Raw genomic sequence first — 17250 nt, 5'->3', positions numbered from 1 at the left:
CCCAGTCTACCCAATCTCTCTTCATAACTAAAGCTCGACAGCCCAGGCAATATCCTGGTAAATCCCCTCTGCACTCTTTCCAGTGCTATCACATCCCTCCTGTAATGTGGATCCAGAATTGCAGACAATACATTTTATATAGTTTCACATAACCTCTCTGCTCTCAAACTCTATGCTCAGCTAATAAAGGCAAGTCTACCATATGCCTTCTTAACCATGTTATCCACCTGGCCTGCTACCTTAAGGGACCAGTGCACCTGCACACCAAGGTCCCTCTGATCCTTGGTGCTTCCCAGCTTCTTGCGTTCATCATGTGTTCCCTTGCCTTGTTTGTTCTGCCCAACTGTATCACCTCATACTTATCCAGATTGAATTCCATTTGCCATTGAATAGCCCTATCTGACCAGCCCGTCTATTCCTCCTGTAATCCTATATCCTCCTCACTATTTGCCGCCCAACAATTTTTGCATCATCTGCAAAAATATTGATCAACCGTCTACAGCAGGATTTAGATCGTTTAGAGACTTGGGCAGAGAGATGGCAGATGGAGTTTAATCTGGACAAATGTGAGGTAATGCATTTTGGAAGGTCCAATGCAGGTAGGGAATATACAGTGAATGGTAGAACCCTCAAGAGTATTAACAGTCAGTCAGAGAGATCTTGGTGTACAGGTCCACAGGTCACCGAAAGGGGCAACACAGGTGGATAAGGTAGTCAAGAAGGCACACGGCATGCTTGCCTTCATTGGCCGGGGCATTGAGTATAAAAATTGGCAAGTCATGTTGCAGCTGTATAGAACCTTAGTTAGGCCACACTTGTGGAGTATAGTGTTCAATTCTGGTCGCCACACTACCAGAAAGATGTGGAGGCTTTAGAGAGGGTGCAGAAGAGATTTACCAGGATGTTGTCTGGTATGGAGGGCATTAGCTATGAGGAGAGGTTGAATAAACTCGGTTTGTTCTCACTGGAACCACGGAGATTGAGGGGCGACCTGATAGAGGTCTACAAAATTATGAGGGGCATAGACAGAGTGGATAGTCGGAGGCTTTTTCCCAGGGTAGAGGGGTCAATTACTAGGGGGCATAAGTTTAAAGTGCAAGGGGCAAGGTTTAGAGATGTACGATGCAAGTTTTTTACACAGAGGGTAGTGGGTGCCTGGAACTCGCTGCCGGAGGAGGTGGTGGAAGCAGGGACGATAGTGACATTTAAGGGGCACCTTGACAAATACATGAATAGGATGGGAATAGAGGGATACGGACCCAGGAAGTGTAGAAGATTGTAGCTTAGACGGGCAGCATGGTCGGCACAGGCTTGGAGGGCCGAAGGGCCTGCCCTGTGCTGTACTTTTTTTTGTCCTACATTCAAGTCTAAATCATTTATTTAAAGCACCAACAACAAGTATTGTTCAGAAGAATTCAAGGAAGAATAAACAAAGTGTTCTGAGTTGAAGAAACAATTGCAGTGAACAGATTTTAAATCGGACAGTAGACTTCAAAGGTCTGATGCCATTTCACTACAGTCTGGGCATCAAAAGCTAAAGCAATTGTGAACAGTTTGCACAGCAGTCAAGACAAAAAGAAATCCTAAAGGGGTTGGTGTAAAACCCTGGACTGGAGTTACTGTTATAAGTGGAGAGGAAGCTCTGTATGGAAGTGTCGTTTGGAAAAGCTTTTCTGAATTTCAGAATCCAAATCACTACGGGAAAGCAAAATTATGATAGAAGATTTTAAAGTGTGCTTTTTGGGATTGGGAGTTAAGAAACTTTTCATGTGGCAATCATCTGGAGGGATTCTGTGGAGACATTCACAAATATTCACCTGGGGTTCAGAGTGGAGAGAGTGTAATTGTATGCTTCAAAGGGAGTTTATGTTAATGAGACTGTTATAGACCGAGGCAAAGACTCCACGATAAGCCAGGCCGACAGGGTACAGTAATTGCATCTCATTGAAATTCCTGGCTCAAATCTTATGATCACTGACTCTATTCCACACTGGTCACAATTATCACTCCTCACTTCCCACTCCCCAGAGGGTCTCCTTCTCCAAACTGCTTCCAGGTTGGGGTTTATATCCTTTGGGGAGCTCCTCCAATTGGGAGGAAGCTCCTTCCCCTAGTACGTGAGCAGCTCATACTCTGAGGTACATACAGGCTGTATTCCTCTGAGGTTTTGCTGCTTCTGGCTGTAATCCTGCTTCCGGACCTACTGCGTTACTCTGTGTTGACTGCCTTTCCTGGACTTTGAAGCCTAAACTACGACAAGGGTGAATGGTACTGCAACCGGTTGGGTGGAGATCAACAGGAGCCTGTTACTGCTGCTAGTTGCTTGCAGGGGAGAGAGAGTAAAATGCTTGCCTGCCTGCAGTTGCCATGCCTGGAACTGGCTGCCTTTCTGCTTACCGGCTGGAAGTGGAGCATGGGACGGATTTTGGTTGGCCTGCTGCCGGGCTGAAGGTAGAGGAGAAAAGACTCACATTTGCAGTTTTAGATTGGATGGCGTCTGGATTCTGTGTACTGTTCGTATTGATGTTGGGTTTGTTTCATTTTATTGTTGGGAGATTGTATGCTTATTATTGTACTTTTTTGTGTTTTGTTTTTCTTTGTGCCAAGCGGCTTAGTGTTCGCCAGTTGTGGCCCTCCTGTTTCTGTACATTGGGGATTGAGCGATCCTTCCCGGTGACGTTTTTAGCACAGGATTGTAACTTCAGTGTCCAAAGTAACTCTGTAATTCTGTATTTTCAGGTGCACCAAACAAGGTATGAATTCTGATCCTTAGCAAAATGTGTTTAAATTAACAACTGTGTTAAAATAAAGCAATGGCGAATTTGCTGTCAACAAATGTACTGGAACAATACTGACTATAATTTCTACTTTTACAATTCATACCTCAAGAATGTTGTTGATTTCCTGTGAAACACAGAAATCTAATTCCTCTTCATACTGTCCATTCTTTCCACATCTTCTCTTCATGACCCCTGCCCTATTTTGACATGGGATTTCTACAATGGTATTGTAATTTGCAATGCCGTATGTTTCATCCTGACATGGAATTTCATCATCTGTTGAAAGAGAGCAACATTCATTCAGCTTTCCAAAAACTACATCCTTTTATTCTTAGTATTCCTTTTCCTTTAAGCTTATCACTTGTTCCATCTTCATCTGTTCTGTGCATTTTTGATTATGGATATGTGAATATATGCCACCATGCTTAGAGGTGTAATGGAGAACAATTATTGACTGCCAATTATTTCTATCCATGAGCGGTAGACAAACATCAATGGGTTCATTTGGAACTGGAATATGCTAGCTTGCTAAATAATGAAATGAATGGAAGGGGGAAAGAAGAGACAATAGGAGTAATTTTGAATTGATCAATTTCACCCAGTTGGAATCAGGTAGAAGAAGCCAGCCTTTGAAGGAAGCCAGCCTTTGAATTGAAGCACTCCGCACTATTTTTATGTATGGGACTCACTAAAATGTAATTGGTAAGCTGCTTGTACATTTGAAGTAGCTGCGCTGATTAAGGAATGATGAGGGGGTGGTTTCATATCAAGAGAGGTGAATTGGTGACACAAATATAAATGTAAGGATAAGGATCTTTCACCCATTGCAGAGATATATTCGCAATGTGACTAAGGCTGGGAGCTAATACCAAAGCGTAATTGACATTTTGGAAGGATAATTGCCCTTCTCAAGGCTTGGGTAACTGTCTGTGCAGAGTTTGCACGTTCTCCCAGGTCTGCATGGGTTTCCTCTGGGTGCTCCGGTTTCCTCCCACAAGTCCCGAAAGACGTGCTTGTGAGGTGAATTGGACATTCTGAATTCCCACCCATACAGGCGTCGGAGTGTAGCAACTAGGGGATTTTCACTGTAACTTCATTGCAGTATTATTGTATGCATACTTGTGACATTAATGAAGATTATTATTATTATAATACAGAAACTAAATCAGAAAATTATGGGGACATGTAAAATAGGTGCTGCAATAAGCAAAGATAATTTTAATCTTTCTATTGATTAACCAAATCAAACAGGCAAAAATTGCCTTGTAAATGAGGTCTTAGTGCATTCAGGACAGTTTTATTTCCTGAACAATACATTGTGGAACCAACCAGTAAAAGGATATTTAAAACATAGCAATGTATAATGAGAAAATAATAATTAATGATTTCTGTAGCGCACAAAGACTCCATGAGACGAATATAGTGAAGTCGATGAGGCTTTATTAAGCGTGTCTGTTCCCCAGCAGCTCGATAGTAAACTGGCTTGCGGGGGAAGACACCGGCTTCTTATACTTCGCCTTCAGGGCGGAGCTTGAGGTCAACGGCCAACCAGGACCCGGGATCTGTCAGCCAATGACATTAGGGCTTCCAGTCCCACATGACCCCCAATACATACTACCACATTTTCATAATAGAGGATCTTCTCGAAAAGAGTGATCACATGCTGATGGAATATCACAATGAGTTTGAGGGTGAGAAACTTGGACCAGAATTTAACATGGTTTGAGCAGGCGCATGACCGGCCTGACAGCGCATTAAATCATGCAAGAAGACATTGGGCGGACTTCCGGTGATGGGGTTGTGCTGAGCGGACACGCAAAAGGTGGCTCTCCTCCTAGAAACTTGAATTGAGGTGCTTTAAACCAAAAATAGCCTACTAAAACCAAGAGAAAACCCCCCTCACCCTCCTCCAATACAATCAGGATAAGACATGCCAAGCGGCAGCAGCTCCAGGGGCCAAAAAGATGGCAAAGGCAGCGAAAGCCTGAAGAGAAGGAGCAAGGCGATGGCAAGCGTGCAGTACAGCGAGGCCCCGGCCACATCTGAACAAGAAGGACAGCCATACAACACACAGGGCTCCCCCTTGATGAACAAACGTAGGAAGTCCAGGAGCTCAAGGAGTCAATCAAGATAGAGATGAGGGCAATGGTTAAAGTGGCGGTGGCGCTGGTTACCCTGCACTGGAAAAGGCAGAAAGGCGGCTGGAGACTCAGGAAGTGACGATCAGGGAGCTGGAGAATACCACGACAAACCAGATCACCACATTAGAGAAGGAAATGTCAAGGTCGGTGGCGACACAAGGACACTCCATATTGTGGGCCTAGCAGAGGGAACCGAGGGCAGGGAAACCATATAATACGTGGCCCAGATGCCAGGAAAGCTGATGGGAAGGGAAAGCTTTCCCAAGCCTCCAGAAGTAGACAGAGCCCACAGGTCACTCCAGCCAAAGCCCAAGGCTGGGGAACAGCCACAGGCCATCACTGAGCAGCTGCACTGGCACCAAGACTGGGAAAGGATCTTGGTACACAAGGTCCTGCAACTGCGCGGGTCACTTGATCCAGGTACATCAGGACATTGCAAAACCAAGGAAGTCCTTTAAAAAACAATGTGCGGTTTGGAATGCTGTACCCAGCCAAGTTCTGGGTGACACTCCAGGACAGGAATGTTATTTCATCGGCGGTCGCAGATGAATTCATCCACAAACGTGGGTTTGGAAGACAACAACGCAACCAGTATTGAACCAAATACCCCAGCATATCGCGACACTGAGAAACTATTTCCTGAGACTGTCTGGTGGAGGAGGTGACAGGGAGGCCCACCCAATCACTCCTACATTTCTGGGCCTGCTCCAGAATTGTCGGGTTTTGGACAACCCTCTTTGAGGCAATGTTCAAGGTTGTGGGGGTGGGGCCATGGCCAAAAGTGGCAGTCTTTGGGGTCGCAGAGCAGTCAGAACTCTTTATGGAGAGGGGGGGGGGGCGACACCCTCGCCTCTGCCTCCCTAATCGTCCACCAAAGAATCCTGCTCGCCCGGCGATTGGCAGCACCACCCAAAGCTGCAGAAGAACAGTCCGATCTGTCGGAATGCCTTCAACTGGAGAAGATAGCAACCAGTAGAACATGGGGGGAGGGGGGGGGGGGGGCACAGGCAAACCACGGAACTTAAAAGAAAAGGAAAGTGGAGGGGGGGGGGCGAAAGCTCATAACATATAAAAAAAGAGACCGCGAGGTACAAGGGACAGAGCCTGAAGGGATGGGCCAAGGACAAGTGGAAAACCAGAGTGAACAACAAAAAATAAAATAAAATAAACAAATCGGGCTCCATGGGGGCAGGTCAGGACTTCCGGTGGCAGCTATGGAGTGGTCGCACACAAGGCTGCTCCTGTTGGAAGGCATTGGTTTTGGCACTTCTGACCCATTAATGGGTAGTTTCGGCATAAATGTGGATTGGAAGATGGAGAAAAGGTTCTCTCCAGGATTGGCATGTCTACTGTCTATCAGACCCAGCAGAAGACAGTTAAGGACCTGGCTAAGGAGTAGGAGGAGACCTGTGGTGCAGCATCAATTTCAAGAATGGCGGAGGGGCAAGGATCACCGTTGGTGTGAAAGCCTCAAATGGAGCAACTGATGAGCTTCATCAAGGAGGAATCTTGACAACAGAGGAAGGAGATGCACAATGACTGGTGGAAGGCGATTGAGGAAGCAATGCCCCCTCTGCGACGGCCATTGGATTGGGTGCAGAAGTACCTCGAGGTGCAAGGGCAATGATACGTGACGTCCTTGTCCTTGGCCCAGCCTAATTTCCGGGGCTGCTGCCTCTGGTGTGGCAAGACAAGCTGTTATCAAAGGACGGAATAAAGGAGGGGAATGTGTTGGATATTGATAAGGAACTAATGGAGAGCTAGAGCGCTCCGTTGGAGGATATTAAGCGTGTGGGAGGAGGAGTTGGGAGGAGGAGTTGGGAGGGGAGATGGGGGCCGAGATATGGGCGGAGGGTGAACGCGTACTTATTGTGTATGAGGTTAAACCTCATCCAGTTTAAAGTGGTGCATAGGGTCTACATGACGGTGGCGTGGATGTGCAAGTTCTTTGCAGGGGTGGAGGATAGTTGTGGATAATGTTGCAGGTGGGGAGGCCAGCGAGTCATGCCCACTTGTTCTCGGTGTGTCCAAGCAGGGGCATGGGAACCTGGATTGTAGTTTTAGGGTAAGGGAGAATGAGAGTATAGAGGTCAGGAGCTCAGATTTGACGTCGGAGGAGGGGGCCAGTGTTCAGGTAGGTGGTTTGAAGTGTGTCTACTTCAATGCCAGGAGTATACGAAATAAGGTAGGGGAACTGGCAGCATGGGTTGGTACCTGGGACTTCGATGTTGTGGCCATTTCGGAGACGTGGATAGAGCAGGGACAGGAATGGATGTTGCAGGTTCCGGGGTTTAGGTGTTTTAGTAAGCTCAGGGAAGGAGGCAAAAGAGGGGGAGGTGTGGCGCTGCTAGTCAAGAGCAGTATTACGGTGGCGGAGAGGATGCTAGATGGGGACTCATCTTCCGAGGTAGTATGGGCTGAGGTTAGAAACAGGAAAGGAGAGGTCACCCTGTTGGGAGTTTTCTATAGGCCTCCAAATAGTTCTAGGGATGTAGAGGAAAGGATGGCGAAGATGATCCTGGATATGAGCGAAAGTAACAGGGTAGTTATTATGGGAGACTTTAACTTTCCAAATATTGACTGGAAAAGATATAGTTCGAGTACATTAGATGGGTCGTTTTTTGTTCAGTGTGTGCAGGAGGGTTTCCTGACACAGTTTGTTGACAGGCCAACAAGAGGTGAGGCCACATTGGATTTGGTTTTGGGTAATGAACCAGGCCAGGTGTTGGATTTGGAGGTAGGTGAGCACTTTGGGGACAGTGACCACAATTCGGTGACGTTTACGTTAAGGATGGAAAGGGATAAGTATACACCGCAGGGCAAGAGTTATAGCTGGGGGAAGGGAAATTATGATGCCATTAGACGTGACTTGGGGGGGATAAGGTGGAGAAGTAGGCTGCAAGTTTTGGACACACTGGATAAGTGGAGCTTGTTCAAGGATCAGCTATTGCGTGTTCTTGATAAGTATGTACCGGTCAGGCAGGGAGGAAGGTGCCGAGCGAGGGAACCGTGGTTTACCAAAGAAGTGGAATCTCTTGTTAAGAGGAAGAAGGAGGCCTATGTGAAGATGAGGTGTGAAGTTTCAGTTGGGGCGATGGATAGTTACAAGGTAGCGAGGAAGGATCTAAAGAGAGAGCTAAGACGAGCAAGGAGGGGACATGAGAAGTATTTGGCAGGAAGGATCAAGGAAAACCCAAAAGCTTTCTATAGGTATGTCAGGAATAAGCGAATGACTAGGGACAGAGTAGGACCAGTCAAGGACAGGGATGGGAAGTTGTGTGTAGAGTCTGAAGAGATAGGCGAGATACTAAATGAATATTTTTCGTCAGTATTCACTCAGGAAAAAGATAATGTTGTGGAGGAGAATGCTGAGCTCCAGGTAAATAGATTAGATGGCATTGAGGTAAGTAGGGAAGAGGTGTTGGCAATTCTGGACAGGCTGAAAATAGATAAGTCCCCGGGGCCTGATGGGATTTATCCTAGGATTCTCTGGGAGGCCAGGGAAGAGATTGCTGGACCATTGGCTTTGATTTTTATGTCATCATTGGATACAGGAATAGTGCCAGAGGACTGGAGGATAGCAAATGTGGTCCCTTTGTTCAAAAAGGGGAGCAGAGACAACCCCGGCAACTATAGACCGGTGAGCCTCACGTCTGTAGTGGGTAAAGTCTTGGAGGGCATTATAAGAGACAAGATTTATAATCATCTAGATAGGAATAATATGATCAGGGATAGTCAGCATGGCTTTGTGAAGGGTAGGTCATGCCTCACAAACCTTATCGAGTTCTTTGAGAAGGTGACTGAACAGGTAGACGAGGGTAGAGCAGTTGATGTGGTGTATATGGATTTCAGCAAAGCGTTTGATAAGGTTCCCCACGGTAGGCTATTGCAGAAAATACGGAGGCTGGGGATTGAGGGTGATTTAGAGATGTGGATCAGAAATTGGCTAGCTGAAAGAAGACAGAGGGTGGTGGTTGATGGGAAATGTTCAGAATGGAGTTCTGTCACAAGTGGAGTACCACAAGGATCTGTTCTGGGGCCGTTGCTGTTTGTCATTTTTATCAATGACCTAGAGGAAGGCGCAGAAGGGTGGGTGAGTAAATTTGCAGACGATACTAAAGTCGGTGGTGTTGTCGATAGTGAGGAAGGAAGTAGCAGGTTACAGAGGGATATAGATAAGCTGCAGTGCTGGGCTGAGAGGTGGCAAATGGAGTTTAATGTAGAGAAGTGTGAGGTGATTCACTTTGGAAGGAAAAACAGGAATGTGGAATATGTGGCTAATGGAAAAGTTCTTGAAAGTGTGGATGAGCAGAGGGATCTAGGTGTCCATGTACATAGATCCCTGAAAGTTGCCACCCAGGTTGATAGGGTGGTGAAGAAGGCCTATGGAGTGTTGGCCTTTATTGGTAGAGGGATTGAGTTCCGGAGTCAGGAGGTCATGTTGCAGCTGTACAGAACTCTGGTCCGGCCGCATTTGGAGTATTGCGTACAGTTCTGGTCACCGCATTATAGGAAGGACGTGGAGGCTTTGGAGCGGGTGCAGAGGAGATTTACCAGGATGTTGCCTGGTATGGAGGGAAAATCTTATGAGGAAAGGCTGATGGACTTGAGGTTGTTTTCGTTAGAGAGAAGAAGGTTAAGAGGAGACTTAATAGAGGCATACAAAATGATCAGAGGGTTAGATAGGGTGGACAGTGAGAGCCTTCTCCCGCGGATGGAAATGGCGAGCACGAGGGGACATAGCCTTAAACTGAGGGGTAATAGATATAGGACAGAGGTCAGGGGTAGGTTCTTTACGCAAAGAGTAGTGAGGCCGTGGAATGCCCTACCTGCTACAGTAGTGAACTCGCCAACATTAAGGGCATTTAAAAGTTTATTGGATAAACATATGGATGATAATGGTATAGTGTAGGTTAGATGGCTTTTGTTTCGGTGCAACATCGTGGGCCGAAGGGCCTGTACTGCGCTGTATTGTTCTATGTTCTATGTTCTATGTTCTAAGACTAAGAGGGTTCCGACAGGAGTTCTCGGGCATGATGTCTGAGGTGCTGGGTGTGGGGGTGGTTCTGAGTCCGGAGGTGGCAATATTTGGTCTGTTGGAAGACCCGGGAGTCCAGGTGGGGGGGAAAGAGAGGTCGATGTGCTAGCCTTTGCCTCTCTGATAGCCCGGAGATGGATTTTGTAGGGTTGGCGAGACTCAGAGCCACTGAAAGTGTGGTGGGGGGGGGATTGGAGGGGGAGGGGGGGGGTGGTGAGTGAGCTGGCAGAGTTCCTGAGGTTGGAGAAAGTCAAGTTTGCTCTGCGGGGTTCGATAGAGGGGTTCACCCAGAGGTAGAAACAATTAATTGATTTAGTCAAGGAGAATTGTAGGGCCAGCAAGCGGGAATGTTTTTTTGTGGGGGGGAGGGGTTCGGGGGGTAAAATGGGAAGGCGGGGCGAGGGTAGGGTGTTGATGTCAGTAGGGTTGGAGATTTATGGTTGTTTATTGGGTTGATGTGTTGTTCTTCGATATTCTGTGTATATTTGTGAAATGCCTTGAATAAAAGTATTTTTTTTAAAAGAGCCGAACTCCAGAGGTGAAGTGAGCGTGAATTTGGCATCAAGACCTCATTTCACTGAATGTGGCATCAAGGAGCCCTAGCAAAATTGGAATTAATGGTAATCAGGTGGAAAACTCTCTTGGAGTCATAAGAAGCACAAAGGAAGATAGTTGTGGTCAGTTGTCACAGCTCCCGGATGTCACTGCAGGAGTTCATCCTGGTAGCGTCCTAAGCCCAACCATCTTCAGCCACTTTATTAATGCTTCTATCATAAGGTCAGCACCATTTATGACTCTTTAGATGCTGGAACAGTCAATGCCCAAATGCAGCAAGACCTGGATAATGTTGGGCTGACAAGTGACCAGTAACAATCATGCTACACAAGCGGCAGGCAATGATCACCTCCAACAGAAATAATCTATCCATCTTCCCTTGACATTGAATAGCATCACCAGTGCTGAATTCCCCGATATCAACCTTATTATTGACCAGAAACTGAACTGGACGAATCATATGAATACTATGGTACAAGAGTCGGTCAGAAGCTAGGAATCCACATGCAAATAGCTCATCTCCTAACGCCCAAAGCCTGTCCACCCATCTACAAGACACAAGTCAGGAGTCTGATGGAATACTCTCCACTTCCCGGATGAGTGCAGCTTCAACAACACCCATGAAGTTTGATGCCACCTGTCGGCTGATCTGTACCCCATCTACAAACATTCACTCTCTCCATCAGCGACGCACAATGGCAGCAATGCTCACCATCTATAAGAAACACTTCAGGAACTCACCAAAGCTCCTTAAAGAGCACCATCTAAATCTATCATTTAGAAACGCAAGGGCAGCAGATGCATGGGAACACCACAGCGGGTCTGTTTAGCACACTGGGCTAAATCGCTGGCTTTGAAGGCAGGTCAGCAGCACGGTTCAATTCCCGTAACAGCCTCCCCAAACAGGCGCCGGAATGTGGCGACTAGGGGCTTTTCACAGTAACTTCATTGAAGCCTACTTGTGACAATAAGCGATTTTCATTTCATTTTTCACCATCTGCAAGTTACCCTCAAAGTCACTCACTACCTTGATTTGTAAATATATTACCATTGACACCGTCAGTGGATCAAATTCCTGGAACTTCTTCCCGAACAGCACTGTGGGTGTACCTACACCACAGAGTGCAGCAGTTCAAGAAGGTGGCTTACCACCAACTTCTCAAAGGCATTAAGGGAGGGGCAACAAATGCGGGACTAGCTAGCAACACCCACATCCCTTGAATTAATAAAAGAATCATGCCCAACACATGATCCACACATCTGCTCCAAATGCCAGCCCCCCCCCCCCCACCCCTTCTCCCATCCCCAGAAATATGATATGGTTCCCCATGACCTTATTTTTCAGTTCACTAACCTTCATATTCAAAGCGTCATCCTCCACCATTTTCACCAATTCCAGCATGATGCCATCAAACACATTTTCCCCTCACCACCTTCCCTGGCAACCTTCTATAGAGACCATTTGCTATTTCATACACTGGTCCTTCTATCACCCCCAACATCTCATTCCTTTAACATGGCTCCTTCCCAAGGAATAGCAGGAGTTATAACACCTTCCTCTTAATCCACTCTCTCCTCATTGTCCAAGGCACAATCACACCTTTGAGATGAAGTGAATCACTTGCACCTCTTTGAATTTGGTCCACTATATTCACTGTTCCCAATGCGGTCTCCTGCATGCTGGGGTGTTGAAATGCAGGCTTCGTGACTGCTTCCAGAACATCTTCACTCAGTCCACAAGCATGACCCTGCCCATCCTCTGCTTTCCATTTCAACTCACCATTTTATTCTCCTCCACAAATTTCTGCCCTCAGCCTGCTACAATATTCTGAATGGATACTTTCCGGCTTTCTGGACTTAAGACTGAGTTCAGCAACTTCAAAACATGAACTATATCCTCCATTTTGATGTATTTTTGCCAACTCTCTTCCCTCAATAAGGCCTGCCTGTAACACATTCACTTGCGTTGCTTCCAGATAGTGCGGACAGTTATTCTGCTACCTGACCTTTATGCCACTATTAACACCTGCCTTAGTCTTTAACACTAACGTAATCACTCTCTTTGTGTTGTGTATTTGTCACATCTCTCCTGAGCTCCTTCCTATTCCTGATCTTTTATTTTGCTCCACCTGCTCCACCCCTCTCTTCAACAGTATAAAACCCATCACATTTCTCCCCTTCTTCAGCTGTGAAGAAGTCATACAAACTCAAAACTTTCTCTCTCTCTCTATAGATACTGCAAGACCAGCTGAGTTTTCCAGCATTTTCTATTTATTATTATAGACACCCTATTTAGTTAGGTGATAAGTATTCAATTTCTACACATTTATAACTTCAAATGTTCTCCAGCAGAATTATTTTATTTTCCAAACATTACTTACCGGGTAACAACTCAGTTGTGTACTTTGGAGAGAGATTTTGGATTTGGCTGTTAACTTCATCGTTAGTTAACGCATTTGTAGTGGCTACTTCATGGAGTATAATTATACTCCCTTTGCTAAATCAGTAAAGACAGGGAAAAGAGGATTATTTCAGCCATTATACTTAAAGCAATTAATTCAAAATAAGAACTTAATGAAGGTGTGAATGAAGGGAAAATTCAGCCTTTATCTTAGATATCTTTGGGTAGTTAGGGTTTTAATAAAAGCTGAGTTCTCTTCAATAGTTTTAAAAGTATAAAATTGGAGACTCACCAGGCTGACGCTGCCACTGAAGTGTCAGTGGTTCCTCAGTTTAAACTCAGTAGCTACTTTGCCACTTCCAGAATTCCCTGACAGAAAATGGCAGGTTTGTGAAATGTGCCTGCCCATTTGTTGAAATGAGAAGAATATGACATCTGATGCCATTTCCATAATTTTTATCTCAGCGATGCTTAGTGCGAAGGCCCCAGATTCCTGATATCCAGGAGAGCAAGCAGAATGTATATCAAAAAGTGAAGCTTTTACCAAACTAATTTCAGGATGTTCTTGTAAACAATGTTGACAGTTTTACACTTTGGGGCCATGGAGACCCATGAGGCTCGATGCCCGATGCCCAACAATCCACCGCCACCTTGAGGTGTGAAGGATTTAGTATTTCTGACCTGGATAATGAATCTTGTTAGTCTGTTTAGGACTAAGTCACTGAAAGAGGGAAAGCTATCCTTCTAGTCAGAACGATGAGTGCTCTCACTGTGGGAAAATGACCTTCAGAGCCCCGAGTAGTCAAACAACTCTCAGTTACTTCTTAACAGGAATTTTGCAGATAAGTTGCTCAAACTAAATAGATACCTTTTCAGTGTAGGTTCTTGTCCATAGGACTTTCTAAGGTGACATATTCAACCCAGAATTCCCACCCTCTGACCTATTCTTATAGTCACAGTATTTATATGGCTGGTCAAGTTCGGTTTCCGGTCAATGGTAGCCCCTAGTCTATTGGTAGCGGTTGTTCACTGATAGTAATGCCATTGAATGCCATGAGGAGATGGTTAGATTTTTTCTTGTTGCAGATGGTCATTGCCTGGCCCTTTTGTGACATTAATATTACTTGCAATCAATCCAAGACTGGACATTGTCCAAGACCTATTGCATATGGACATGGACTGTTTCAGTATCTAAGCAGTTATGAATGATGCTGAACATTGTGCAACCATCAGTAAATATCCGCACTTCTGACCTCATGATGGAAGGAAGGTCATTCCAACTGCTGGGATCCAGTCATTTATCTGCTCTCAATGGCACTTTGGGAAATTCAATAATGCAGTCAAGTTGTCGAGTCATGAGCACAGCTGATACTGTTAATTCTAGATGATCCTCAGGGTAGAAGGTCAAGGGTGAAATGTTGAGGATGCTGGACACAATGTAATCGGCAATGTCATTTCCACAGTATAGGTTGGATTCCTCTAACCATGCAGAAGCTGGAACAGCTCTGTAATGGCCTGAATACCTACTGAGACGTTGCCTCAGTCATCAACAGGAGCTTTTTTAAAACCTCGGGCCAAACAATTGGGGAACAAACATTTTTGGTGGTGTTTGAGAAACCCTTGATATTGGGTTTCAACATTCCCTGTAAGACAGCTGGCAGGAATTAGAGTAAAATTGAAGCTTTGCGAGGATCTCAGTAGCCCTCAGCTCAGGATGAGTAGAGGTCAGTCAGGAACAGAGGTAGGAAGACAGCATAAAACCGCAAATGTCAGAAGTTCTAGTCATGGAAGTGGGAAATTAGTGATGGACTATTTGGGTTAGGAATAAAGGGGCTAGATCCAGGCGGGATGGGGAATGTTCAGAGTGGTGACAATTAGATGGGATGGTGGTTGGAAGTAAAAATTGGAGTCCATTCCTCCTGGTTCCACATCAGGGAAGCTATTCAACATTTTTGTTACAGGCAATCACTGGGGCTAGTTTCCCCAAATGCAGCCAGTAATCGTGCTGGCTACTTCAGAGTAAACAATGTTGAAGTCTTTACACCACCTGGGCTCAAGCCCTATTTGCATAGGCCTGCTCTAGGCCTGGTTAAAGATGCCGCTTGTTTGACCTTATTCAAAATGACAAGGTGTACAGTTCTGGTCAGAAGCATTTGCACACATCCATCCCGCCATTTTGGGGTCTTAGCTTCCTCAACAAGGAACAACTTCTCGATCTAAATTTTTGATTGTTGAAAGCTGAATTGAAATTTTTTAACTGGCATACTACTGCATAAATATTGATTATTTCCAAATGAGCTTATTTTTCTGCCATTTAACTGCATTTCAGAGGTGCAATAAAGAACATAAACAAGTCTGAAACTGTGCAGTCATATTAAAATAAAGTTCTCATGCATTTTATGAGAGCTTTTAAACCAGTTTGACAGACTGACCAGAGGATCAAATGTAAACCTAATTGAAGAGAAATCAAGTGGAAAGGATTCTTTAACAGGTTTTAAGCCCGCAAAAGCACTTTATATCAACGGTAGTCCTGACAAACTGAAAATACAATCGTCATAAGGATATGCATTGTACTCCACACAATTTTTAAAAATGGCTTGTCATGTGTGACTTGGAGGAATGAGAAAGACAGGCCAGAGTAGTTGAGTGATGAGTGAAGGTTGGAAGGTCTCAAGGATGTTGTCAGGAATGGAGAAATGTGGTTTTAAGTTTGTAAATGATAGGCTGGGATTTGTTTTCTTTGGAACAGAGGAAGCGAAAGGGAGATCTAACTGTGTTATATAAATTATGAGGGGCCTAGATAAACTGAATAACAGGAACCAATAACCAAAGGGCGTGGATTTAAAGTAATTGGGAGAATAATTAGAGGGAAGTTGATTTTTTTCACCCAGAGGATGGTGGGATCTGGAACTCACTGCTGAAAAGCTCTCATTGTATTTATAGCCAAGTTCTGCACACATGAGAATGGCCTCAACCGGGACCTTGGATTCATATCGCATTACATTCACCCCCCCACCATCTGGCCTGGGCTTGCGAAATCCTACCAACTGTCCTGGCTTGAGACATGGAACATAGAACATACAGTGCAGAAGGAGGCCATTCGGCCCATCGAGTCTGCACCAGCCCACTTAAACCCTCACTTCCACCGTATCCCCGTAACCCAATAACCCCTCCTAACCTTTTTTGGTTACTAAGGGCAATTTATCATGACGTAACCTGCACGTCTTTGGACTGTGGAAGGAAACCGGGCACCCGGAGGAAACCCACACAGACAGGGGGAGAACGTGCAGACTCCCCACAGACAGTGACCCAGCAGGGAATCGAACCTGGGACCCTGAAACTGTGAAGCCACAGTGCTAATCACGTGTGCTTCCGTGCTGCCCAGAGACAATTCACACCTCTTTAAACTGGAATTACCCATCTCTCTGGATCTGTAAAGACTTATTTACCTGCAAATGCTCACATTCAAAGCATTGTCTTGCATCTTTGAATTTGTCTATATATATGTTTCTGGAACCTACCTCTTCATTCACCTGAGGAAGGAGCAGTGCTCCGAAAGCTTGTGATTTGAAACAAACCTGTTGGACTTTAACTTGGTGTTGTAAAGCTTCTTACTGTGCTCACCCCAGTCCAATGCCGGCATCTCCATATCATTGTATTTAAAAAAACACTTGGAAAAGCATTTGAGGTGCGGTAAACTAAACAGCTTCAGGAGAGTTGGTAAGTAAACAGTTCTTCTCTGGCTGGCACAGACATGTGAGCTGAATAGCCTACCTCCTTTTCTGTAAATCTTTCTGTGTTTCTATCAGCAACAACACCACATGAAGAGGCAGAGAGTATCCAGTGATTGCTGGCTTGACAACTAGGGCGAAATTCTCCGGAAACGGCGTGATGTCTGCCGACTGGCGCCCAAAACGTCACAAATCAGACGGGCATCGCGCCGCCCCAAAGGTGCGGAATGCTCCGCATCCTTGGGGGCCGAGCCCCAACCTTGAGGGGCTAGGTCGGCGCCAGACGAATTTCCGCCCCGCCAGCTGGCGGAAAAGGCCTTTGGTGCCCCGCCAGCTGGCGCGGAAATTACATCTCCGGGCGGCGCATGCGCGGGAGCGTCAGAGGCCGCTGACAGTGGAGGGAGTCTCTTCTGCCTCCGCCATGGTGGGCCCCGATCGCGGACCAGGCCACCGTGGGGGCACCCCCCGGGGCCAGATCGCCCCGCGCCCCCCCCCCCTAGGACCCCGGAGCCCGCCCACGCCGCCTTGTCCCGCCGGTAAGGTAGGTGGTTTAATTTACGCCGGCGGGACAGGCATTTTAGCGGCGGGACTTCGGCCCATTCGG

At 46.0% G+C, this 17250-nt stretch overlaps 1 protein-coding gene across 2 annotated transcripts in view; it reads right to left on the bottom strand.

Moving 5' to 3' along the window:
• LOC140410702 (adhesion G-protein coupled receptor F1-like) overlaps positions 1 to 17250 on the bottom strand; it is a 540253-nt gene that overhangs the window by 53425 nt on the left and 469578 nt on the right. For both annotated transcript variants that reach the window (XM_072499141.1, XM_072499142.1), the window contains 2 exons: positions 12896 to 13011; positions 2884 to 3056 (listed from right to left, as the gene is read on the bottom strand). In XM_072499141.1, coding sequence (XP_072355242.1) covers positions 2884 to 3056; positions 12896 to 13011 — 289 coding nt within the window. The remainder of the gene's footprint in view (positions 1 to 2883; positions 3057 to 12895; positions 13012 to 17250) is intronic.

The sequence above is a fragment of the Scyliorhinus torazame genome, chromosome 4 (genome assembly GCF_047496885.1).
Source record: "Scyliorhinus torazame isolate Kashiwa2021f chromosome 4, sScyTor2.1, whole genome shotgun sequence".
Classification (NCBI taxonomy): domain Eukaryota; kingdom Metazoa; phylum Chordata; class Chondrichthyes; order Carcharhiniformes; family Scyliorhinidae; genus Scyliorhinus; species Scyliorhinus torazame.
Note: the sequence above shows the minus strand (reverse complement) of the source record. Positions and strands in the feature narration are given on the sequence as shown.